The following is a 26,065-nucleotide window of genomic DNA, read 5'->3' as shown; positions in this document are numbered from 1 at the left end:
ATGGTTCAAGTCATGTAACACCCCTCCACAATACAGCTCCTTCTGGGCTCCAGTAACAACTGCCCCTTCACAGAACTACTAGAAGTGGCTTCCCAGTGCCTGTACTCACTCACTGTCCCCATTTCCCTTTCTGGCCTCCAATTATAAAATCGAACCCTTCATTAAAATGGCCTCAGGTGAACCATCCGAGTGCAATCATGTTTCATGCAGGACTCCCAGTTGGTAACTGGTAGACTGGAGGTACACCTGGTACTTTGTAATAAGAATTGTTAAATCAAGTATGATTTCTTGAGGTAAGTTGGTTATAACTGTTACATACATCATTAATGATCTTTACAAAAAAAATCCTACTTCATTTTATACACAAACAATACAATTATGCTGGTTAAACAGAAGGTGTTTCTGTTTTCCCTAGAAAGTAAAATGAAGACTACTTGTGTTATTTCCTGCCTAATGAACTGGTGGAGAATATTCACAAATCGATCATTCCATTCCAAACACTTCTCACAACAAACAGAGATTTTGGCATTTGTAGCAGATGTCAAGGAAAAAACATTGCCAAAGTCAAGGCTACTTCCAGTTCCCATCTATTCTGTCAGGAAATAAATGAAATATGATGGGCATGTGGTGTATGCTTGGCTATATCCATAACAAGAGTCACCAAGGTCTGAATTGGACACAACTCCAAAATCCTATTTATTCATCATCTTCCTTTTTTTTTCTGTCATCACTTGTATGTATCATTGACCCTTCCTTTAAACAAAGATAAAATTTTTAGATCCAACCTTTCTCATCCAATATTTTTCTTTAACACCTTTCTTTTAAAAGTAGTATGTCTGTCAAAGCAAATTATTTTTTGATTCAAATGGCTACAGTGTATTAACTACCTATAATGTCCAGACATTAACATGTTCACTTAAAAGGTAGACAAAAATGGTCATGTGGGTCCTGAATGGTTCTCTCTCATTTCAGGTTCTAAACTAATTATTAAAAATAAACTAATATAAGCCCTGGCTGGCGTAGCTCAGTAGATTGAGCGCGGGCTGGGAACCAAAGTGTCCCAGGTTCGATTCCCAGCCAGGGTACATTCCTGGGTTGCAGGCCATAACCCCCAGCAACCCCACATTGATGTATGTTTCTCTCTCTCTCTCCCTCCCACCCTCCCTTCCCTCTCTAAAAATAAATAAATAAAATCATTAAAAACAAAACAAAAACCGACAGTGGCATATATCAAAAATAAATAAATAAATAAATAAATAAATAAACAAACTAATATAGCTCTAGCTGGCGTAGCTCAGTGGATTGAGCGCGGGCTGTGAACCAAAGTGTCGCAGGTTCGATTCCCAGTCAGGGTACATGCCTGGGTTGCAGGCCATGACTCCCAGCAACCGCACATTGACGTTTCTCTCTTTCTCCCTCCCTTCCCTCTCTAAAAAAATAAATAAATAAAATCTTTAAAATAAATAAATTAAAAAAAAATAAACTAATATAGCCCTGGCTGGTGTTGCTCAGTGGATTGAGCACAGGCTGCGAACCAAAGGGTCACTGGTTCGATTCCCACTCAGAGCACATGACCTGGGTTGTTTGCCAGGTCCCCAGAGGCAGCGCAGGCAAGAGGCAACCACACATTGATGTTTCTCTCCCTCTTTCTCCCTCCCTTCCCCTCTTTCCAAAAATAGATAGATAGATAAATAAGTAAATAAATAAATAAATTTTTAAAGATTTTATTTATTTAATTCCCAGCCAGGGTACATTCCTGGGTTGCAGGCCATAACCCCCAGCAACCGCACATTGATGTTTATCTCTCCCTCTCCCTCTCTCTCTCCCTCTATCTCCCTCCCTTCCCTCTCTAAAAATAAAATAAAATAAATAAAATATATTAAAAAAAAGATTTTATTTATTTCTTTTTAGAGAGGTAAGGGAGGTGGGGGAAGAGAGACAGAAAGAGAAACATCAGTGTGCGGTTGCTGGGGGTTCTGGCCTGCAACCCAGGAATCGAACCCTGGCTGGGAATCGAACCTGGGACACTTTGGTTCCCAGCCTGCATTCAATCCACTGAGCTACGCCAGCCAGGGCTAAATAAAATATTTTAATAAATAAATTAATATACAGCTGGTTATTTCCTATAACAAATAACAGTTTATATTTCCATAAGTCAAATGTATGGATGCCATGTTTTATTTTAGCTTCTGCAATGCATCTTATTGTTTATGACTTAGTCTTTCCCCTAACAAATTAAATGCTTTCCTTGTTAAGAAACTAGTAAAGCTGAATTTTTACATTACACTTCTGTTCATTATTATTAGTATCGTCTAGGATTTCTGGCATTAGGTGATGAAAGACTATCAAAAGATGCACATTTATCACTTTTCACATTTGTGCACTAGATTTTTAAAAGATTTTATTTACTCATTTATTTTTAGAAACAAGGGAAGGGAGAGAAAGGCAGATATGAAAGAAACATCTATCAGTTGCCTCTCGTCCCAACCAGGGGCACCAAATCTGCAACCCAGGCATGTGCCCCGACTGGGATTCAAACCAGTGATCTTTTGCTTTGGGGGAATGACACCCAACCAACTGAGCTACACGGGTCAAGGATGTGCAATAGATTTACAAACAAACACTTATACATCTTTGGTTTAATATAAAAACTTAATTACATTTTAGAATAGAGAAAAAGATTTTCTGGTGAAATAAAAATCCAAAGTTATAATATTCATTTTGATATTCACTGCACAATTTCTTCTTTCTCTAGAGATTTTAATTAAAATTACTCAAAATTTTTCCAGAGGCTCAAAAGGTCTGTTTTCCTAAGGAAATTTCCAGAAATTTGTAACCCCAAAGACTTATAACAAAACCACTAGTATTTTGTACAATCACGATTATACTATATTACTTATACTTCACATGGCAAAGCAGGTAGAATACTTATAGATCATCTTAATCAAAAATAACATATATGGTTTTATTAAATTTTATTTTAAGTCTTTACCTTTCAGAGACATACTATGGTTGAGAAATACATACATGGCCTGAAATTTGCTTTGAAATTATCCAAAGCAAATACAAAGTAGAGAGAAATTAGGTGGGAGATACACATGAAACAAGACTGACCATGTGTGGAAACTGCTGAAGCTGGCTAAAGGACACATAGGAATTCATTACACCATTCTCTCTACATGTGTTTGGTCTGTCATTTTCCATAATACAAATGTTGTTATTGTTTATAGTATAGAAAAACAACTTCTAAGTAGGGTAACTCATGTTCTGGATTTTTGGCTCACAGCAAAGGTTAATGTGGAGGAAATGATAATGAACATTAGAGATAAGGTATGTATTTTGAAACAATAGTTTTAAAAGAGTTCATAGAGTATTATTCAAGTATCATAATTTGCAAGCTTACTCTTAAAATTTCTTAATAAACATGTCTGTTAAGTGTGCATAGACATACTCCAAAATATACTTTATGGGGATGATGCTAAAATGATAATAACAGGGTTCACGATAAATCAAGATTAGCTGGTATATTAGATTAGCTTCTAATAGCCAGTTTGAAATGGTCATTTCCTATGCTACATTAAAACACAACTTAAAAGTTGAGTCTTAAAAGCAGTTCTAGTCATTACTATGTTGAAGGTCAGATTGAACCCAAATTTGCTTGTTTAAAAAAATAATTAAAAAGTTAAACAAAGTATTAACCAGTAGTAAAAGACTATCTCTATTTTGTTTTATTCTGAGGTGTGGTTTTGTCGAGCCACAGTTCTCCTTAAATACCACCATCCCAAATGGTTTACCCCTTTTTATTTTGGAATTATTCCACTAAGCCCTTTGTGGTTCTGGCCAAATCTAATTCTGACTTAAATAGTTTTATGTCTGTTTAAGTGAGGATAGTACCAGCTTCTTTGTACTACAATAATATTCATCTTGCAGTGTGCTCAATATGAGAAATGTTTTAAAATGTGAAGCCATCTAATTTAAGCAGATTCAAGTAAAGTATTTTAGCTAATTCACATTTTTGTGTTTGCTATGCTTCACTGGGTCAGACAAATCTTCTCTCGAGGTATTTAAAATAGGATCAGTGATCACACACTACTGTAGTGAGAATGATGGCATTAAGTCATATGAAAATTTCATTATTTTATGCTTAGTTACACCCCATAAATGCATAGAGCCCTACCATAGGACTAACATATGGTCATGATCCCTAAACAACCTTAAACTTCTGAAGGCCAAAATTAAATATTAGATAATACATCAAAAAAGAGTATACTCCATCATAAAATATATTCTTTTTTTTTTTAATTAATTCATTTATTTTTAGAGAGGGAAGGGAGGGAGATAGAAATAGAGAGAGAGAGAAACATCAATGTGCGGTTGCTGGGGGTTATGGCCTGCAACCCAGGCATGTACCCTGGCTGGGAATTGAACCTGGGACACTTTGGTTCCCAGCATAAAATATATTCTTTATTAAGTCAATACTTACTGAACACTTATTATAAAACAAATACTTTTATAATAGACAAATAGATAAAAACAAATATTTTGAATTGAACTGTCAAGAAAACAGCCAAGTTAATGGACTGGAACCAACAATAAACAAGAGCAGACAAATATTTAATATCAAGGGTTGATAAGTGCTATGAAGAAACTTAAAGCAGGGGCCCTGGCCAGGTAACTCAGTTGGTTAGACTATTGTCTCTACATGCCAAGGCTGCATGTTCGCTTGGTTAGGGCACATTGACCGGTGAATGCATAAGGAAGTGGAACAACAAATCAATGTTTTTCTTTCTCTCTCTCAATTTCTCTCTCTCTAAAATCAATAAACTTTTAAAAAATATGTATTTTTTAAAAAGAAACTTAAAGCAGGGCATAGGGCTATACAGTAATGAGGGTACTAAAGGGAGACTCTAACAATGTGACATGATGAACTGAATGAAGTGTGGAAGAAAGCCAAGCAGGTTATCAGAGGGAAGAGTGGTCCTAGAGGAAGCAGCCAAAACCCCTGAAATAAGAGCATTCTTAATGCTGTTAAAAAAGTGTTTTGCCCTGACCAGGTGGCTCAGTTGGTTGGAGCGTCGTCCCGTATACCAAAAGGTTGCAGGTTCAATTCCAGTTAGGGTGTATACAGGAGGCAACCAATTGATGATTCTTTCTCTTTCTCCCTCCCTTCCCACCACGGGTCCTGTTTCTCTGGAGAACCCTGACTAATACATCTTCCTTCCTGTCTGGTCTGATGAATTGTCTCTGATTTGTTATCTTCTTTTCTACCTCTGCCAATTCTAACACATTCTGTACTTGATTGCCAAATTACTACTAAAACACTTTCTTGTTCATATTATCATCATCATCCTTCTCCAATACCTTTCAAAGCTCCCAAATGGCTGTAGAAATTAAACTGCATGGCCTGACATCAAAACCCCTTATACTAATCCATTGTGGTAGTGGTACTCTGGTGACCAATGAAACATAGCTTTGTATAGTCTCCCTCCCATAACTCTGCCCTGGGACCAGTAGACTGTGGCAGAAGTGATTCTGTGCCAGTTAAAGGACCAGCCTTTGACAGGTGTAACAGATTCTACTCCCTCCCTCTTTGAAACACTTGCTCTCAGAAGCTCTTTCTGCTAATCCCTTATTCCATTTATGAAATATTAACAGTAATTTTGATCAATGTATATGAAGTATAACTGATAAATGCTTCCCCATGATTCCCTTGAACTTAACATAATTTTTCCCCTCTAAGTCCCCAAAACATTTTTGTACCTCTTAAAAAGGAACAAAGCCCTTGGCCAGTGTGGCTCAGTTGGTTAGAGCACTTGCTATATACCAAAATGTGGAGAGTTCCATTTCCAGTCAGGGCACATACCTAGGTTGTGGGTTCCATCCCCAGTCAGGGTACGTTTGGGAGGCAACCAATATTTGTCTTTCACATTGATGCTTCTCTCTTTCAAATCAATAAACATATTTTAATTTTTGTTAAAAAAAGAAACAAATATTGCCCTGGCCAGATAGCTCAGTTGGTTAGTGTCACCCTGATACGCCAAGGTTGTAGGTTCGATCCCAGTCAGGGCACGTACAAGAATCAACCAATGAATGCATAACTAAATGGAACAACAAATCGATGTACTCTCTCTTTTTCTAAAATCAGTAAGTAAAAAATTTAAAAAACAATTATTTTGCCCAGTAGCATAGTTGTTTTATTCATTCACTGCATGTTTAATGGACACTTACAGTGTCCCAAACATTATTCTGAGTGCTGACAATAAAGCCAATATTTTATATGCTATTCTATATACTATTCTGTATGTTGGACACTGTTTTAAACATTGTTCCGAGTTACCTCACTTGATCCTCACCATGCTTTCCCCCATCAACTCACGAAAATGTTCCATTTCAGGATCAAGCAGACACAAAGTAGGATGTTAGATGGTATGCCAGGAACAACTGAATGTCATTACCATCTGTTAGCTTCTAAATAGGTTACTAGAAACAAGGTGACAGACAAGCTAATTCTTTATGGATTAAGTATCCATATTACATCATCATAACTAGTACTCATTTGCACCTTCAAGGAGAAACTGCCACAAAGGGAAACAAAAACATTCAACCAGATCAGATACCTGAATTATGAAAAGCTCTTTAAAATGTTATAAAAATATGAACAGCTTACTAAAAAATGCAGAATACTGAAAAACTTACAGGGTATATTTCAGGTTCAGTATTTTCTATATAACTGAAATGAAAGAGGGCATTGCAAGGTCTGAGGAATAAAATGAACTACAATTAAGAAGTGTGTGTAGCCCTGTACAGATGGCCTGATCCTAACACAAGATGTTAACAAAGCAAGTTGGCGGGGGAGGGGGAAAGCCTGCATTTTCTCTACTATAATTTTGCTGACCCCCATCCTCCAAAATATTTTTAGGCAGGGGGACTTAGCATTGAAGAATCAATAACTTCCAATAAACAGAAAATAAATTCCTTTTAGATTATGTGTTCCAAATGAATCTACTTACTGTTTTCAAATGTGTTTGGGAAGTCATTCTTGGTTATTTTGATAAATAACATTTGGAAAATATGACAAGTAGATTTTAGTTTCTTGCCTCAGAAGTATTCTGCTAAAAGAAATAACAGAAGTAACTAAGTAGCATTTGTTGCATTTACCTAATAAAACATTTTTTCATTTAAAACATAAAAAACACTGCACAAATACCTATCATTGCTGTTCACGCAAAAGAAACTTTAATTTGTAAATTGTCGTTTTCAATGCAAAAGCTACTTGAAAAATGATAGTCAAATTACCACCCCAAAATAATAATAGGAAAGGTGCCAAACATCTTTCATTAAAACTCCTTAAAATGTCTCTTAATTGTATATAATAAAGTCATGACTATTTCTGAAAGGTTTCAGTATTTAAGTATTTATTTCCAAACTGGCACATCACTTTTCTTTTTAATTCCAGGTCTTTTAAACAAAGGACCTAAATTTTTCTAAAGAAGCTTATTTCCCTTTTTTGAACCATATTTTTCTGATTTTCTCAGTCATCCCAAGATACTTCTAAGACAAAGACCTGCTGATTCTCCCACCTATTTTCCAAATCATGTACGTGGAGCATAAAGACAAAGATAATCTAGAACACTGTAATATATAAAGTAAAAAAAAAGTTCGATTCTGTCGTAACAATAATGAAGAAATCTGATGAGATAAAGCCAAGAGGCATCTTGTTGGTAGTTGAGGATGAAGTCATTAGCAACCCAGGATTCCCCAGTCCTTGAATGCGAAGCTGCACCTACCTACCAGATTCAGCATTGTTCAGCAGAAGTGGCTTTAAAACACCCCGCTCACGAATCATCCAACCCAGACCACGCCTTCCAGTTATCATTCAAATGACCGTTTCACAAAGTGGCACTACTTCACATTTCCCGCGAACTTAAATATCGAGTAAGAAGTCAACATTTTAGATTCCCTCGGTCATGCTGGAGAAATGAACTCTTGAACCCCGCGCTCCATAATGAACCAGGTCTCCAGGAAGCCGAGATGAAGAAGCATGCTTCTATTATTCAACTTTTAAGGCCTTCACTGACACCCCCCCAATTTCTTCCCAACTTTTAGATACCCCAAGACACAGAGGGCAAAGAAAGATTCCTTACTTCCTGCTGTTGTTGAAAGGGAAGGAAACCAAAGAGTAACTTTGAACGCGTGGAAGAAAAATAGCTTAATCTTGATCGCCACTATAAACATATGTCACTCAGCCTGCAGCATGGTTCGCGCGCCACTGGGACCCCTCCCGGGGCCCCACAACCCAGGGGTCCTCCTGCAGTCTAGCCCTCCTGGGTCCCCGAACGTCAGTGACGCGGCTCGGAGTCTCTTCCTCTCTCGCCTCCCCCACCCTCACACTGCCAGGGCCCCCAAGACCACATTGTCGGTTTCAATACAATGGAATGTCACTGCCCCCAACTCTTCGGAGCTCCCCTCGGCCCCCGGAGGCACTCGCAGGTCTCCGAGATAGCCGAGTTCAGCCACGAACCCAAACTTCACCATGTGAGTGTTCAGAACCCGGGAGGTGACGGAGACCCACGACTCCCGCCCAGCCCTCCCTTTTACCCGCAGTCCCAGCTCAGTCCCAGGCGCGAATCCCGCACCGGGTGTCCCTAACCACCCCCAGACAACCGCAGAGGAATCATCAATCGCCTCTCCCTCAGAGGGCGAGGGCAGAGAAACGAGGGGTCTCCCCACGCCCGGCCCAGACCCCTGGGCGGTGCTGCACAGGGGCGAAGGCCCCAAACGCATCCCCGGCCTTGCCTGGCCCACCACGACCTCGCTGCCCACCCTCCCTACCTGGCCTTGAGGCTGGGGCTGCTGCCGCTGCTACCGCTGCTACTGGCGGCTGCGGCCGGGGCTCCGGGTTCGTAGGCCCAGGCGGGGGCAGGGGGTTGTGCGCCTGCGCTGGCGGCGGTAGCTGCGGCCGGGGCAGTGGGGGGCGCGGGCGGCGGCGGCTGGTCCGCAAAGCCGGAGGTCGCGTAGTTCCTGTCCATCGCGGGGATTGCGCAGGGAGGGTGGGCAGCACTGGGGGATCCTCTAAGGCCCTATGTGAAGGGGGAACGGGAGGGGGAGGGGCGGGGGAGGAAGAGGAGGAGGAGGCGGTGGCGGAGGGAGCTGCCCCCCTCACATGGCCCCGGCCGGCGGGCGGGCAGGCAGAGGGCGCGCTGGCCAGTCTGTGCCTGGGAATCTTGGGCCACGATGTGCGGCGAGGCCCCAGCTGGGCGTCAGGGAAGCGGCAGCATCCGCGGGCCAGACTCACGGCAGCGGTGGCGACTTCGCCCCATGTTGGTGGATTTCCCAGGATGCACTTCCCGCCCCCTCTGCCCCGCCCCCCCCCCCCCCCACACTAAGAGCTCACGGACCAAGGGGGCGGCCTGCGAGGCCTCCGCCACCACCGGCCCCTTCTGGCTGGCCAGCTGGGGCAGTGAAGGCTCCAGGCCTCCCCAGCCCAGCCGGCTCCGAGGACCCACAGGGGCGCCCGCCAGTCGTAGCCTGCGGGCCGCAGACTTTCCGCTGTTGGCGGCTCCAAGGGTAGCTGTCCGCTCGCCGTGCCCCGCATGGGAAGGGGCAGTGCCTCCTGTTCACCCTGCACGAGGAAGGGGAATTTGAGCGGAAATCCAGCATGGGGGCTGCAAAGGAGAGAGACTTCTCAATGTTTTGACAGACCTCCTTATTTGACCCTTAGAATTATTTTGAGTGACCCAAATACTCAGTTTCTACGGGGCGATTTCTTTCTCTGCGCCTAGATCCAAACCAGAAACAGCTGAGCGGGCTGTTTTACAGTTCCGTTTACTCCCTTCCTGCCCAAAGCTTGCTCGGCTAGGGGACCCTTTTCCTGCTGTTAGGGGGAGGTTTACATTTAAAGAGGTTCAAATTCAAACGTTTTATTTTCCAGTCCTCATTGAAAAGACCTTTCCCAGGGGCTCTTATTAACTGTGCCCACCACCACCTTGGGGATTTTCTCATTCTGGATTTTAGAATCTTCTATCCTAAGGTAAATAGTGACTCTTCATTGATTAATCCAGCTACCATCTGGATGACTTTAATTACAATAAATTTAAACTCACTATGCACACTTTGTGTTGGAGCTTTTTGTTTGAGACTTGGAATCTCAACAGGAGTCTACCCAAACATTTCCTATCTGTTGGGTGCACGGTAATTTAATTATTATTTGAGTTTCTTCTACGCTAGTAGCGAAACAGAGGTCATAGAAAACACCGTTTTGTCTTTGAGGCATAAAGTAAAAGTTAAAAATAAGAGTAAAGTTTATATTTATTGGCCACTTCCTTTAAAAAATCAATACTGGTTTAACACCTATTATGTGCTTGGCACAGAAATCTATCCCTCAAGATAAGCCTAACAGAAAGGTTTAAGCAAATCAGGCAGGCGTAGAAGCTCCAATAAATTGGATACATTATCTCCTATCACCATTTTAAAAGCAGTTTAAACTTCGCTAATACCCGGTATTGGATCAGCTATTTCTTTTGAGATTAATTTTGTCCAGGGAGATTGTTTTCCTCCTGGCGCCTACATCCTTTTGTTCCTATTCATTCCTTTTTGTAAGTCTTTCGGCACCTGTGATGCTTGGAGTCCGGTCCCGGGGTGGGGAAGCAAGGAAGTGAGTAATAGTTATTTACAAATGAATTCAAACGTGTAGACTCAGTGACCTTGCCAATTTTATGTTAATTCCAGTATGCATTTACAGAGGATATCTTTGAAAAGTGGTTTTCCTTGGGGAAGGAATTTGCCAGATAATGTGAGACCCTGTAGAGAAGAAACATAAATCTTCCTTACAACATTTATTTTCTTACTGCGGACTGCAGGTCTGTAATCTAAATAAAACAAAAAAGTTTTCACTACTAACTATTATGTTTATATGTACTTTTGTGAGCACTTAAGTTTTGTCTCTATGGAAAGTGTAGGAAGTGGAGTGGCATGCCGTAAATCTTTTATGGCACTTAGTTTGAGATACCCAGAACTGGTACTCAGAGTAAGTAATGCAGGCAATACCAAGCAAGTGGCAATAAAACCTTTATAGTCCCATACACCATTATGTAGTTTGTTTATGCCACATAAGTCAGAAAAGAAGATATTAAGGAAAATTTTTGGTATTTTTTAAATAATAGTACTCTGTCACCATATGTGATGTTCCTTTGCCCATTAAGTGAAATTTCCTTAATTTACCCTAAATCAACACCCATATACTTCCAGTGTTACAAAATGTCTACACATATAACATCATTAAATCTTTTTGGTAAAAACCAATGATAACTGAAAATGTCTTCTTCCCTGCTGAAAATATACTTCCTATGCTGTAAACGTCATGATCTTTTTCAAATAATTTCCAACTAGGTTACTTTAAATATGATCTAGACAGTGTCAAAAATCTACAATGAGCCTTATTCTTGTTTTAAATAAAAATGGTCATTCCATTCGTTGCCTGTGGAACTTGTTCTCATCTTTCAAGATCCAGATCAAACATTTTGTTTTCCATGACATTACCCCAACTTACCAAAGCAAAACCAATTGCTTCCTTTTCAGTTGCCCTATGGTGCTAATTATACTTACTATATTTAACACTATCATGTTCATTACAATTAGTTGTATATCTGCCACTTTTCTTCACAGATAGTGGTGAGTTCCTTAAAGGCAGGAGTTATATTTAATCTATCTTTGAACACCCAGCACTTAGTGCTATGCCTGGCATTATAGTAGGCTCTAAATACATGTTTATTGAATGAATACATACATATATTGTTTTTAAAATACTCATTCAGAAAGTTGATTTAGTTGTTCACATATTCCACTCTAACAAATCAGAATTTCTATCTCAATCCTTAAATTAGGGGACAGGATTTGAAAATGGATGAAATCAAAGGCAGTTTGTTTACAAGATGAACTGAAATCTTCCACTTGAGGAGAGTCTCTTCCCCCACTCCCCTCTTCACTTCCTTCTGAGTTTATTGTCTAGGTGTTAGTGATGGGTTAGAACACAGGTGGCAAACACAAGGCCTGCAGGCCAAATCCGCCCCTCCACCTTGTTTTATCCCACCAGGCACTTTGTTTCTACCCCAAGGCAACACCGAGCTCTCTCTTAACTATTAAGGAGTAGTTACATTTATAGTCCTAAAATTACATTCAGCCAGGCTCTTTGAAGGCAACCTCGAGGCTGATGTGCACCCGCCCACACCCCCACCGCCCAGTGAAAATGAGTTTGACATCCCTGGTTTAGAATATATCCATGCACAGTCTCCCCATATTTTCCAGATTTTCTTTTTTTTTTTTTTTTTAATTTTTTAAAGATTTTATTTATTTATTTTTAGAGAGGGAAGGGAAGGAGAAAGGGAGAGAGAGACAGAGAGACAGAGAGAGAGAGAGAGAGAGACAGACAGAGAGAGAGAGAAAGAGAGAGAAACATCAATGTGCGGTTGCTGGTGGCCATGACCAGCAACCCAGGCATGTAGCCTAACCGGGAATCGAACCTGCGACACTTTGGTTCACAGCCCGAGCTCAATCCACTGAGCTACGCCAGCCAGGGCTTATTTTCCAGATTTTCCAACCTTCCTCCCATCCCATTAAAAATCACCAAATATTTCAGAACCGACCAGTGTAGCTCAGTTGGTTGGGCAATGTCTTACAAAGCAAAAGGTCACCAGTTCGATTCCTGGTGAGGGCACATGCCTGGGTTGTAGGTTTGGTCCCTGATGTTTCAATATTAATGTTTCTCCCCTTTCCTTCTCCTCTCTCTAAAAATAAATACATGAAAAAAATGTTAATCACTAAGTATTTCAAGTGGTAGGTAGCTTGGAGTTAGACTGAGTAGTTCATCACCCACATTTTGTTGTTGAAGAAAGTGAGGCCCAGGATTCAGCAACTTGCTTTAAGGTAATGGAGGCCATCAGTTGAGGGAGGGAGCCACAGAATTTCATCTTCACTGAGGCAGCCTCATTTATTAGCTTGTTGGGAAATGCAGAATTTGGGCTTGCCCGACTGAAAATGTAGTCAATAATTCCATACATTCCAATGTTACAAATAGACCAATCAGTAATTAGATCTGAGAAGGTCCACTTTGCAGTTTCACTGAGAATATCAGGGGTGTTTGTGAGAATTGGGTTGATTAGGGGAAGGGTACTTCATTTTTCCTATCACTTCTGACACTGGGGGGAACTATAAGCTCTGTCTTTGCCAGGACAGCCCTATTTTTATCTCTTACGTCAATGTCAGAAATTAAATTAAAACATCGGAAATTAAGTTAAGCCCCACTATCATTTTCTTGGTCTCTGAGGCTTGACCCTATCCATCATCTTCGAATGCCCTTCTCAGTTGCCTGTCACACCCCTCAGAGAGAGAGAGCAATGGAGTCCGAAGAGCTGTGTTTAAACCTGCTTCTTTGGAAGCCACAGCCTCACTGGGAAGTGTCACTGAAAGACAGTAAGGAGACGTTCCTCCCAGTGAGCAGAGCTTCAAGAAGCATCTTTGGTCATCAATTTTGTATGTCGAGGGAGTGGTCTGAGCTATTGATATGGATGGACGCTAGGGCTCCAGTGAATGGCTTAGCTGATCAGGGGTCTGGAAGAAGCAAGGTTGAATGAATGGACACCGGGATGTTTGGGAATGAAACATAATTTAATTATGAGCTAGAAAGATATGGGTGTGGAAATGAAAGATCATAAAGTCTTTCATTGAATATTTATTTTATCTCTCTGAATATATTACAGGAACTTTAAACCTTATTCTGTAGGTGAATAGCTGTTCTCCTTAGAATAACCAATGTGTGTTGAATACTTCTGTGCTGGATCCTGTGCTATGGGCTTTACATGGATTGTCTCATTTCATCCTCAAAGTGGTCTTAAGATGTGAGTATTGGTTGCTAATATTCCCATTCTACAGGAAATTGTCACTTAATGAAATTAACTAACTCTCAAATTCACTTGAGCTAATATAAATCAGTAATGGTGCAGGTGGAACTTCAAACCAGCTGCATTTGACTCCGAAACCCAATTGTAAAAGGGCTACTGCCAAGTTTCTCCACTAATGAGTTGCTGTATTTCCCTAATAATTAATGAGAATTTGGTGGGTGCTTTAAGACTTTCTAAACTCCTTCTTTCACCTTCGGTTTTAGCATCTATATTAGTTTCCCGTGGCTGCTACAGTAAATTATCACAAACTGGATGGCTTAAAACAACAGCAATGTATTGTCTCACAATTCTAGAGGCCTGAAGTTTGAAATCAAAATGTCTGCAGGGCCGTGTTTCCCCTGGAGGCCCTAGGGGAGAATTCTCTCTTGCCTATTCCAGTTTCCGGCGGCATTCCTTCGTTTGTGGCCGCATTATTCCCATCTCTGCCTCTGTCTCACACTGCCTTCTCTTCTGTATGTCTGTCTGCTGCTCTGTCTTTTATAGGAACACTTGTCATTGAATTTAAAACCAATGATGATCTCATCTCAATATACTTAATTACATCTGCAAAGACCCTTTTTCCAAATAAAGTCACATTCACATTTTTTAAAGATTAGGACATGGACATATCTTTTGGGCGACTGCCAGTCAGCTCGTTACTGCATCCATTAATGATTCTTGGCTTGAATTAAGTATTATTACGGTTACCAAATTGTGATTTTTCTAACTCCATTATTTCTCCTGTGTCATTAGTTACTCTTTTATAAGAAGGACCTTTTTAAATTATCTATTTATTTCATTATAGACTTATGGATTCTTATTTTAGTCAAAGAATTAATTCCACAGATCCAGGCTGCCCAAACCCTGTACCTTCCAAGGAAAGGTATGGCCCTTGCCAGCCTCCAAGGCAATAACTTTAAAGCACTTTGAATAGTGTGCCTGTTAAGAATATCTCTGGTTAGTCCTGACCAGTGTGGTTCAGTTGGTTGAGGCATTGTCCGGTAACAGGGAGGTTGCAGGTTCGATCCTGGTCTGGGCGCAAACAGGAGGCAACCAATCAATGCTTCTCTCTCACATCAATGCTTCTCTTTCTCCCTTCCTCTCTCTCTAAAAGCAATGAAAATATATCCTCAGATGAGGATAAAAAAATACTACCTTTGTTTATTTCAGGCCTTGGTCCATACCGATAGCTCATGCTAACAATGTGATTTATGGTCAGCTTGACCTCTGACAAAGAGGCTAGAGAATTAAGTTCAGTCACCAGGGCAGTCGGCCATGCCTATGTAACTGACCTGCAATAAAAGCCCTGGACACCAAAGCTCAGGTGAGCTTCCCTGGTTGGCAACACTTCATGTGATTAATGTCTACAGGACATTCTAATAATGGGAGAAGGCAACTTCAAACTTGCACCTGGCCTCCCGTGTACTCTGCACTATGCACCTTTTGCCATTGCTGACTTTGATCTGTATTCTTTCATGGTAACAAACTGTAACCATCAGCATACCAACTTCTCTAACCTGGTGAGGCAGGAGATCCTCAGGAAGGAAATTCCAGAGGCCCCTCAGGGCTGAGATAAAAAACATCCATACATAACAAAGACCCCCTAAGACTGGTTGTTCCTGTTTTCTGGGATAACTCTGAATCATGGAATGCGTCTGCCCACTACCCCTGATTCATTATAATAGTATTATAATGAATTAACATTGTGGGACTCCCTTCTCCAGTAGCCAATCAAGAAAATCATGGGGAACCACACATGCGCAGTAGCTTTGAAATCCAACTCCTTGTACCTACACAGGAAAAGTCTGCCAAAGACTAGCCAGGGAGCTTCTGCCCTATAAGAATAGAATCCCTCCAGCCCACGGGTTCCTTCTCTGTTCAGAGTTGGCCCACTCCCATGTCCTGTGGAGTGTACTATCACTTAATAAATCTTCCCTCTTTCTTTATGCTATAAACTTTGTGTGTTCAGTTCAATTCTTTGCCCTTGATCAATAAGAACCTGGTTACCTGTGCACACCTGTGACAGTTTCTGGCGAGCCAGCCAGGAGAAGACGCTGGAGTGGTAAGCCCCCTTTGCTGCTCTGACACCCGGGATGCCCTTTTCCGTTATCACCTATTCTGTTTCAGTGAGTCTGATGTTCCATGATGGAAGGTCAGCCGCTAATTTGTGGGCACAGGTCAGGCAGTTAAAAGCCACAAGGGCGCCCGCTGCTTGAAGACTCCTGTGATAGGATAACTTGGATGCGGAATGGGGTTAGCCTTAGTCCCCACCAGGTACAAGAAGATGTCCGCACAACGGTCAGGCACACTGTGGAAAGCACAAAACACTGCCCCACCTCGTGGCTGCTCCCCCAGTAGGCATAGTCAGACCTTCCATGCGGAATATCAGTCACCCCTTACCTGCGCTATGACTTCCTTTTGCAGTCTCTTCATCAGGCCCACAGATAGTCTTTTATGCTTGTCCCCCCCAACTGACTTCTGGTCTTTATACCTTCAATCATACCCCACTTGCCTTTTATGTATGAAGGGTTCCTGCTGTCTTTGTACTAAGATATCTACCTTGGGGTCATTGGTAGGCTAGCGCTGAGTACAGTTGCAGGAATGAGCCACTCCCATCTTTGGCACGTGTATACTCTCATTGTAAGCATCAACATCACTCAGAACTGCACAATAGGTGCCTGCTGGTCTCTGGTTACTAGAATGGTCATGTGGAGCCACTCTTACCTAATTAATTGAATTTGGAATTCTAAGTTGGTTTACTTGTTCCTATAAGGGTATTTTAATTTCCCCTCTCAGTCCATTGTCCCTGTATAAGGTCCACCTCCAGTATGAAGTGTGGTGGTTTAGACATCTCTTGAGGTCCCTTCTGGGAAATTTCAGACGCAGGTACAATTTCTTAAAGCTCTGGAAAATTAGATAGAATATTTAAGGGTCTTCTTTGTGATCTGGAAAAAGAGTCATTTTATAATAAGATCATCTTGGTGCTTCTCTTAATGGTTTACAGGGCCAGAAATTATTTTTTTAGTAAGACACTTCCTTTGCCCCAAACCTTAAAGCTTACAGGAAAATGATGTACTCGGACCACAAGGGTAGAGTCTGGGATTGTCAGGATTATAGGCAATTGCTCAAGAATGCTGGACTGGTTCCTTCCCAATAGTTAGAAACAGAAGTAGACTGTGGTAATTCTCTCAAGTATTTTAGATTTCTGTCGGCTGACGCTCACTAGGATTTCTTTCGCCAGAGATGTCTGGTAGTTCGGTGGGATTCCAGGGGACGCCCATGGCCCACTAGGAATCTCCTAAGGGCAGCAAAGAGATGCCTCTAGACTGCAAAGGAGTATCTTTGTGGGGTTTTTTTTCCTTCTCTCTTAGGATCACCGCAGTCGAGATGGGAACTACATCTTTCATCCCTACCAAATCACCATTGGGTTGCATTCTTAGCAACTGGGATAAATTTAACCCAAAAAATTTAAAAAAGAAGAGATTAGTTTTCTTTTGTAACACTGTTTGGCCCCAATATAAATTAGGGGATGGAGAGATACGGCCTGAGAATGGGAGCAGAAATTATAATACTATCCTACAGCTAGATCTATTCTGCCGGAGGGAAGGCAAATGGTCTGAAATTCCTTACGTGCAGGCATTTATGGCTCTGTACCGAGATCCCTCATTTTGCTCCAGCCCCACCCTGACAAAACCTACAGGCCCAAGAGTTGATCAATTAGAAGATACCCTCCTTAGCTCCCCACCTGTCTCTCAAGGGAGATTAAGGGAATCCCAGAGTTATGGAGTCTCTGCCCCTACCTTAGAGGGAGCGACCTCTCCACCACCTTATGCAATGAACAACCTAAAGCTACCAGCTGAGGAAAAAACCAGCCCTGCAGGACATACTAGGAGTGGCGCTTCTTATCTCCCTACCACTCCTGCACTCCTACCCTTGAGGGAGGTAGCAGGCCCTGAAGGTGCTATAAGGGTACAAGTGCCCTTCTCTAGAACTGATTTGCAACAATGTAAAGACAGGCTAGGGAGTTTTTCAGAGGACCCTTCACGTTTCATTAGCAATTTCCAGACTCTTACTCTAGCATTTAGTATGTTGTGGAGGGATTTGTACATAATTCTGACCACCTGCTGTTCCCCAGATAAGAAACAGCGGATCTGGGAGGAGGCCCATAAGTATGCAGATCAGCTGCATACCCAGAACCCCGGCACTAACCAGCCTGCTGCCCAAGCTGTCCCGGACCAGGAACCTGACTGGGGATACGATACTCAGGTGGGGATCCAGAGTAGGGATGCAATGATAGATTGCTTACTGGCAGGAATGAGAAACTGCATCAAGAAACCTGTAAATTATGAAAAGGTTAGGGAAATCTCTCAGGGCAAGAAAGAGAACCCAGATCTCTTCAGAAACAGACTAGTAGAAGCCTTCCAAAAACATACAAACTTGGACCCTTCATCTCCGGAGGGTCGAATCTTGATAGGACAGCATTTTATAAGTCAATCTGCCCCTGATATTCGCAGGAAGCTTCAGAAATTACAAATGGGCCCACAGACCTCCCTAGATCAGCTCATGGATACAGCCTTTTCAGTCTTTAACAACAGGGGTTTGGAAGAAAGAAAACAGGGAAAGAAGGAACAGGAGAAGCAAACAGAGCTCCTTGCACTGGCCTTTAGTAGTGCCATTGGCGGAAACCAGCCCTATCAGGGGAGCTCGGGGAGGCCTCAAAAGAATCAGGGGCAAAAGGATCAGACCTGTTATAAGTGCAAGCACCCCGGACACTGGTCAAAGAACTGCACTCAGCCACCTCTGGGGTCCTGTCCTCTATGTAAGAACTTCAGTTCTAATCCCTGGCACTGGAAGGTAGACTGCCCCTGTTCCCATAGTGGAAAGGGGTCATCTCCCAAGGCCATGGCTACCCTTGAGGACTGAAGGTGCCCGGGGAACAGGTCGGCCCCATGGAATACTCAGATTCCCATCTCTACCAAGGAGACCCGGGTAACTCTAGATGTGGCAGGTAAGAAAATCAACTTTCTTGTTGATACAGGGGCCACTTACTCTGTCCTTAACTCTTACTCTGGACCTCTTTCCTCCAAATCAGCTAAGGTAATGGAGGTCGAAGGAAATCTTAAGGCATATTTCTATACATTCCCTATCACTTGCCAATTTGAGAGTCAAATATTCAAACAGTCCTTTTTAATTGTTCCTCAGTGCCCTATTCCTCTGTTAGACCGGGACCTTTTAGCTCAAATGGGAACCATCTTGTTGTTCCCTGAAATGCCACTTGAGTTAAGTAAGGTCATGATAATCAGTAGTGTTCAAAATCAGGAGGAAATCTCAAGTTCAGTTCTGGATGCAGGAAACCCACTAGTTTGGGAGTCAGGGATTCCTGGAAGAGCAAAGACTGCATTACCGGTTAAAACCCAGTTAAAACCCAGGTCAGATTACCCTCACAGGAAGCAGTATCCTATTAACAAGAAGCTTTGGAGGGGTTACAGCCCATTGTAACTAAATTGATACAACATGGGCTCATAGTTGCTTGTCAGTCTCCTTGCAACAGTCCCATCTTACCAGTGATGAAACCTACAGGAGAATACAGGCTAGTCCAGGATCTAAGGTTAGTCAGTGAAGCAGTAGTCCGTTTACATCCAATAGTAGCTAACCCTTACACCTTGCTCTCACAGATACCAGATGATGCTCAGTGGTATTCAGTGTTAGATTTGAAAGATGCCTTCTTCTGCATCCCTTTGCATCCTGACTCTCAGTATTTGTTTGCTTTTGAGTGGACTGATCCAAAGACGATGATACATCAGCAATATACTTGGACTGTATTGCCGCAAGGGTTTAGGGACAGTCCCCATCTCTTTGCTAGGGTATTAGAAAAGGATCTTAGAGATTTACAGTTACAAGGAGGAGCCATTTTACAATACGTAGATGACATACTAATCTGCAGCCCCTCCAAGGAGGCTTCTGATCAAAATACCATCCAGACTCTGAATTTCCTAGCTGAAAGAGGATATCAGGTATCAAAAAAAAAAGGCTCAGGTTACCAAACAAAAAGTAAATTATTTAGGGTATATTTTAATTCCTGGGTGTAGGCAATTATCACAGGAAAGAATTAAAGCCATTACTGAATTAACTCCACCTGCTACTAAACAGCAGCTTCGCTCCTTTTTAGGAATGGCAGGATTCTGTAGGATTTGGATCCCCAACTTTGGGCTAATTGCCAAACCTCTGTATGAAGCTTCTAAGGGGCCAGACACTGAACCCATTATATGGGAAAAGAAATGTGATCAGGCTTTTAATAAAATCAAGCAGGCTTTAGTCGAAGCCCCAGCCTTAGGCATCCCTAACTTAATCAAGCCTTTCTCTCTGTACATAGCAGAGAAGCAAAAATAGCTTTAGGGGTCTTAGTCCAACGACTAGGGAATGAACCTCAACCAGTTGCATATTTCTCAAAAAAACTGGACACTGTAGCAGCTGGGTGGCCTCCGTGTCTAAGAGCAGTTGCAGCCACAGCCATGCTAATCGAGGAAGCTAGTAAACTAACTCTCAGGCAGAAGTTAGAAGTCTTAACTCCACATCAGGCACAAGGGGTGTTAGAAATGAAAAGGCACCTCTGGCTAACAGGAAATAGACTGACCAAATATCAGGCCCTTCTTCTAGACAATCCTGAAGTAACTATAAAGACCTGTAACACCCTAAATCCAGCCTCCTTAATGCCTACAGAATCATCCCCCGATTTGATCTATTTCTGCTCAGACGTTATTAGTCTTACTCAATCGAGCAAGACTGACTTATTAAACCAGCCCTTAGAAAACCCCGATGATGAGTGGTTCATTGATGGGAGCAGCTTTGTACAGAATGGGCAGTGAAAAACAGGATATGCAGTAGTTAGTTTATATAACACTATTGAGGCACAACCCCTTCCACCCTCAACCTCGGCCCAAAAGGCTGAAATTATAGCCCCTGCCGGAGCTCTCATCCTAGGACAAAAAAGAAGGGTCAATGTCTATACAGATTCCAAATATGCCTTCCTTGTTCTGCATGCTCATGCTGCCATATGGAAAGAAAGAGGGCTCCTCATCGCTAAGAATTCCTCTATTAAACATGGACCAGAAATCTTAAATTTATTGGAAGCAGTTAGGCTCCCTAAGCAAGAGGCAGTTATGCATTGCAAAGGCCACCAAAAGGATATGTCCCATATCTCTCAGGGAAATAGGAGAGCAGACCGAGAAGCAAAGAAAGCAGCACTAGGGACTGATAGACAAATGGCTTTATTCCCCTCTGTAAATGTCTCAGATATCAAGCCCAACTATACATCTGAGGGAATATCTTGGGCTTTGGAGCAAGGAGGTCTCCATGAAGGACCCTGGATATATATTGGCCAGAGGCTCTTCCTTCCTCAAGCCTCCCAGTGGAAGTTCTTAAAGGCTTTGCATGACTCCTTCCACATTGGGAGAGTTGCTACAATGACAATGGTTAATAAATTATTCATAGGTAGGGGAATAGCTACTACCATAAAGAATATATGCCAGGCTTGTACTCTTTGTGCCTGTAACAACCCTGGGCAAAAGCCATCCCTGTCCCCGCTGATAGAACCTATCCAGCAAAGAGGGACCTATCCTGGAGAGGACTGGCAGATTGATTTTACCAAAATGCCTCCTTGTAAAGCATACAAATACTTACTAGTCCAGGTAGATACCTTTACTGGATGGATTAAGGCCTTTCCAACAAGGGCAGAAAAGGCCTCAGAAGTAGTAAAAGCTCTCCTAAAGGAAATAATACCCAGATTTGGTCTTCCACGATCCCTACAAAGTGATAATGGGCCGTCCTTCACTTCTAAGATCACTCAAGCAGTTTCTGAAGCTCTAGGTATAAAATATTATCTTCACTCTGCTTGGAGACCACAGTCCTCTGGAAAGGTAAAAACGAGCAAATCAAACTTTAAAAAAGACATTAGCAAAACTTTGTCAAGAGACTTCTGAAAATTAGGCTAAGTTGCTACCTATAGACCTCATGAGAATTAGGGGCTCCCCTAAGGCCAATACTAAGCTCAGCCCATTTGAAATGTTGTATGCCCAGCCCCTTTTAACTCTAGATCTAATATTTGATACAGAAACCCATCAAGCAATTAAGTATATAATAAACTTAGGACAAGTGCAAGAAGCTTTACAGAAATATGGAAATAAAGTTTTACCAGCCCCAAAAGGGAATATTCAAACTCCCATATCTCCAGAAGACTGGGTACTCCTTAAAACCTGGAAGGAGGGATCACCAGCAGACCAACTCAACCCTAAATGGAAAGGGCCTTACCAGGTAGCCCTGAGTACCCCTATGGCTGTGAAACTCATAGGGGTCGATAGTTGGGTTCATATTTCCAGGGTAAAACTAGCTCCCACGGATTCCAGTCTGACTCAGGACCAGCTGGAGACCCAAAGCCCAGACTATACCAGTGAGCCACTGGAGGACCTCAGGTTGCTGTTCAAAAGGAGGAAGCCCTAAAAAGATAAGTAATAACCAATAACAGTGCGCTAAAATCACCATTGTTCTGGATAGTTGCACTTCTTGAAAACTTCCTATTCGTACTAAACTAAAGTAAACTTTCGCCCTTCTGGGTGAAATCGTATCTATGATTGTCTAAGATGAAAATGTCTTTGTTGTTTCTATTAATGATACTCTACTTGCCTGCACCCTGTATAATGGAATGGGATAAAAATTTTCTAGTGAATGCTTCTTGAACCTTAGCAGCAGGAGAAAATGTGGCCCAATGTTGGATATGTCATCCTAACCCAGAAACTCCTTCCAGATATAATACTCATATGAAAGCCTACCCAATATCTAATGAATCCTTAATCAATGCTTTGAATTCCTCCACCAATTACACATGTTCCTCTTTTTCTTTAAGAGTCAGGTGGGAGCAAAACCCTCCTTTGTGTTTCCGTATGACCCCACAAGAATTAAATTAAAGCCACTTAATTACTCCAGCACCTCTCTTAAATGCAACAGTACGATAGGATGCACCCCATGTTATAATAATATTCATACAAGGGCCATTAACTCATTTGAAGCCCTGGCCTCTCTTTCAAGTTCCAGCTTTCTAGAGAATCTTTCTGAGGGAGAAATTTTCAAACCTTTAAATTGGTTACATATAGTATACTACCCAAATTATGATTCTAACTGTATTCCTAATAGTACCCATTGCTGCAGATACAATGCAGATACAAACAATACTTTTAAATGTGTTACTTGGAAATTGAACCAATCTCTTCAAGGAGTATTAGCAAAATTTCTACCACCTCCTGCAGGAGGGGAAGATCAGGGAAATAACTTAGGCGCTTTTAAGGACTGCCTTTCCCCCTTGCCATATGCCCTCTTTAACAAATATAACTCCACTAATGCCACAGTTATTGCAGCACCCCTGGGCTTCGTCTGGCTATGTGGGACTCCCAATAACTAGCTAACAGATCATTCAGAACTTCAAGAAGCTATTGCTTATACACATCTCAGCAACTCTAAACATGGGGGTAACTGTACCTTAGGGACCTTGGCACCCCAAGACCTTGCCATTATAAATATAACCGTGGGTCCTGGGAGTCCATCTCTCAGCAATAAAAAAAGGGCTCTTGGTCTAGGAGTGGCTGGAGCTGCTGCCACTAAAGCCGCTGCAGCCCCCTGGGGAGGCTTGGCCTATCATGAGGCCACTCTAAGGGAACTCACTAAGATTATAGAAGACATCTCCAAAGATAATGCTGATACTCTAGCTAGACTCTCAAGATCAGTAGACTCATTGGCAAATGTAGTCATGGATAACCACCTTGCCTTTAACTATCTTCTAGCAGAAAAAGGTGGGGTATGTGCTGTTATCAATAAAACCTGCTGCACCTATGTAAATAACTCTGGAATGATAGAAACTAACATAAGGAAAATTTATAAACAGGCAGAATGGCTACATAGTATAATCAACAGGGCCAAGGGATTAGGGAAGCCCTGACCTCCTGGTTCCCTGGCTTAACATGGTTATTACTTCTCTTAGGGCCCTTAATAACACTGCTGCTTTTACTACTTTTAGGACCTTGCTTATTTAATTTACTTGTTAAATTTGTTTCTTCTAGACTTAAGCAGTTCCACATCAAATTGATGACGCTCCAAGGTTTCCAACCAATCCCTAAGAGGGATGTCAAAGCTGACCAACATACAGCATCTGCAGTGGCCTCAGGAATTCCTCTTCAACCTCTAAATAGAATAGGGCAAGAGTTCCGTGGTTCTCAATAGGCAGGGTCTATTGCCCAATCCAAGCCTAAAGCAGCTATAGAAGACGGACCTTCACCTTTCAAGAACCCCAAAAAGATTTTTAAGAACTATGTCTCTCAGGGGGAAGTTGAGGCAGGAGATAGTCAGGAAGGAAACTCCAGAGGCCCCCAGGGCTGAGGTAAAAAACATCCATACATAACAAAGACCCCCTAAGACCAGTTGTTCCTGTTTTCTGGGATAACTCTGAATGATGGAATGCGCCTGTGCACTACCCCTAATTCATTATAATAGTATTATAATAGTATATATAATAACACTATTATAATAGTATATATAATAACACTATTATAATAGTATATATAATAATACCATTATAATAGTATATATGATAATACTATTAGTATTATTATATACTATTAGTATATTATATACTATTAGTATATTATAGTATACTAATATAGCATATAATATAATATAGTATATATTAGTATATTAGTATATAATATACTATTAGTATATTATAATGCTATTACATTGTGGGACTCCCTTCTCCAGTAGCCAATCAAGAAAATCATGGGAAACCACACATGTGCAGTAGTTTTGAAATCCAACTTGCGCCTGCACAAGAAAAGCCCGCCAAAGGCTAGCCAGGGAGCTTCTGCCCTGTAAGAATAGAATCCCCCCAGCCCACGGGTTCCTTCTCTGCTCAGAGTTGGCCCACTCCCATGTCCTGTGGAGTGTACTATCACTTAATAAATCTTCCCTCTTTCTTTATGCTATAAACTGTGTGTGTTCAGTTCAATTCTTTGTCCTCCATCACTAAGAACCTGGTTACCTGTGCACACCTGTGACACTGGGAGTCCTTATAGTAAATCACTGAAAGTGAGGGTGGTTTTGGGGATCCTTGAACACAGGATTATAATCCATTACTGTACCTATTTATTTTGATGTGCAAATAGTCCCATATTTGGCTTGCTACCCCAATATGTAATAACTTTAGTATACTTCCTCTCAGTAAGGAGCCCTGAGAACCTTGTAAGCAGGGAGTGACATGACCAAAGCTGTGGAAAACATTCCCTTGCCCGCCTTCAGCCTGGATGAACCTTGGTGTACCAACATGGGAAGCACAGTTCCCTCATGGGCTTACACACAAACACACAAACATCCATATACCACCAACACTGACAATAACAACAAAAAGGAAAGAAAAACTCATCTTACTACTTAGCAAAGTCACATCGGCCCTTGGTTGTCTGCAAACACAATGTGAGGTAGAGGTTTTGCTGCTGGAGAGCTGACCCTCGAAGCGGGAGAGATGGAGCACGTGTTCTCAGTCTCTGGCTCCTCTCAGCTACATCCCGGGTGAAAGGCACCCTTTGCTCGTTCACATCCTCTCCTCTCTCTTGTCACTTCTCTGTTCCCTTTATCGCAAAGCCCTGGGTATGGCCGTGGTGAAGGAAATTTGTTGGGAAAGATTTAGGCGTCCCCTGATTAATGTTAGCATATGTATACTCACTACTAAGCATGTTGTGACTTGGAATCAGATTCAGTTTTGTCATAACAGATTTCTTAGTTTCTTAAGTTTGAGATCAGGTAGTCTCAGACATCTTATGAAAGCCAAAAGACCCTCTCCCAAATTTCTGCAAATTCTGGAGAAATGCATAGTCCCTTGCTCAACATGTCTTCAAGTTTCTTCTGTTCCGTGACTGCTTTTTCTTTTAGAGGGAGAAACTGAAATTCTTCATGGAGTGCCACACACAAAATTCACTCATATAAAAGAAAACTTATGAAAGGAACAAAGTAAGCACTGGACCCTTCTTACACTGCTTTCATTCTGCTTCTCATGGAACATGGCTTCTCACTCAGAACTTTGAAAACTCAGAGGA

At 41.8% G+C, this 26,065-nt stretch overlaps 1 protein-coding gene across 4 annotated transcripts in view; it reads right to left on the bottom strand.

The window, feature by feature from the left end:
* QSER1 (glutamine and serine rich 1) overlaps positions 1-9,160 on the bottom strand; it is a 69,985-nt gene extending 60,825 nt beyond the window's left edge. For 2 of the 4 annotated variants that reach the window (XM_036029200.1, XM_036029201.1), the window contains exon 1: positions 8,833-9,160. In XM_036029200.1, coding sequence (XP_035885093.1) covers positions 8,833-9,029 — 197 coding nt within the window. In that variant the 5' untranslated portion in view covers positions 9,030-9,160. Of the gene's footprint in view, positions 1-7,010; positions 7,113-8,832 lie in introns of all 4 variants that reach the window. The other 2 variants (XM_036029202.1, XM_036029203.1) reach the window with 2 other exon arrangements.
* Between the last annotated feature and the right edge of the window lie 16,905 nt (positions 9,161-26,065).

The sequence above is a fragment of the Phyllostomus discolor genome, chromosome 6 (assembly GCF_004126475.2).
Source record: "Phyllostomus discolor isolate MPI-MPIP mPhyDis1 chromosome 6, mPhyDis1.pri.v3, whole genome shotgun sequence".
Classification (NCBI taxonomy): Eukaryota; Metazoa; Chordata; class Mammalia; order Chiroptera; family Phyllostomidae; genus Phyllostomus; species Phyllostomus discolor.
This window is presented reverse-complemented; position numbering and strand designations above follow the sequence as displayed.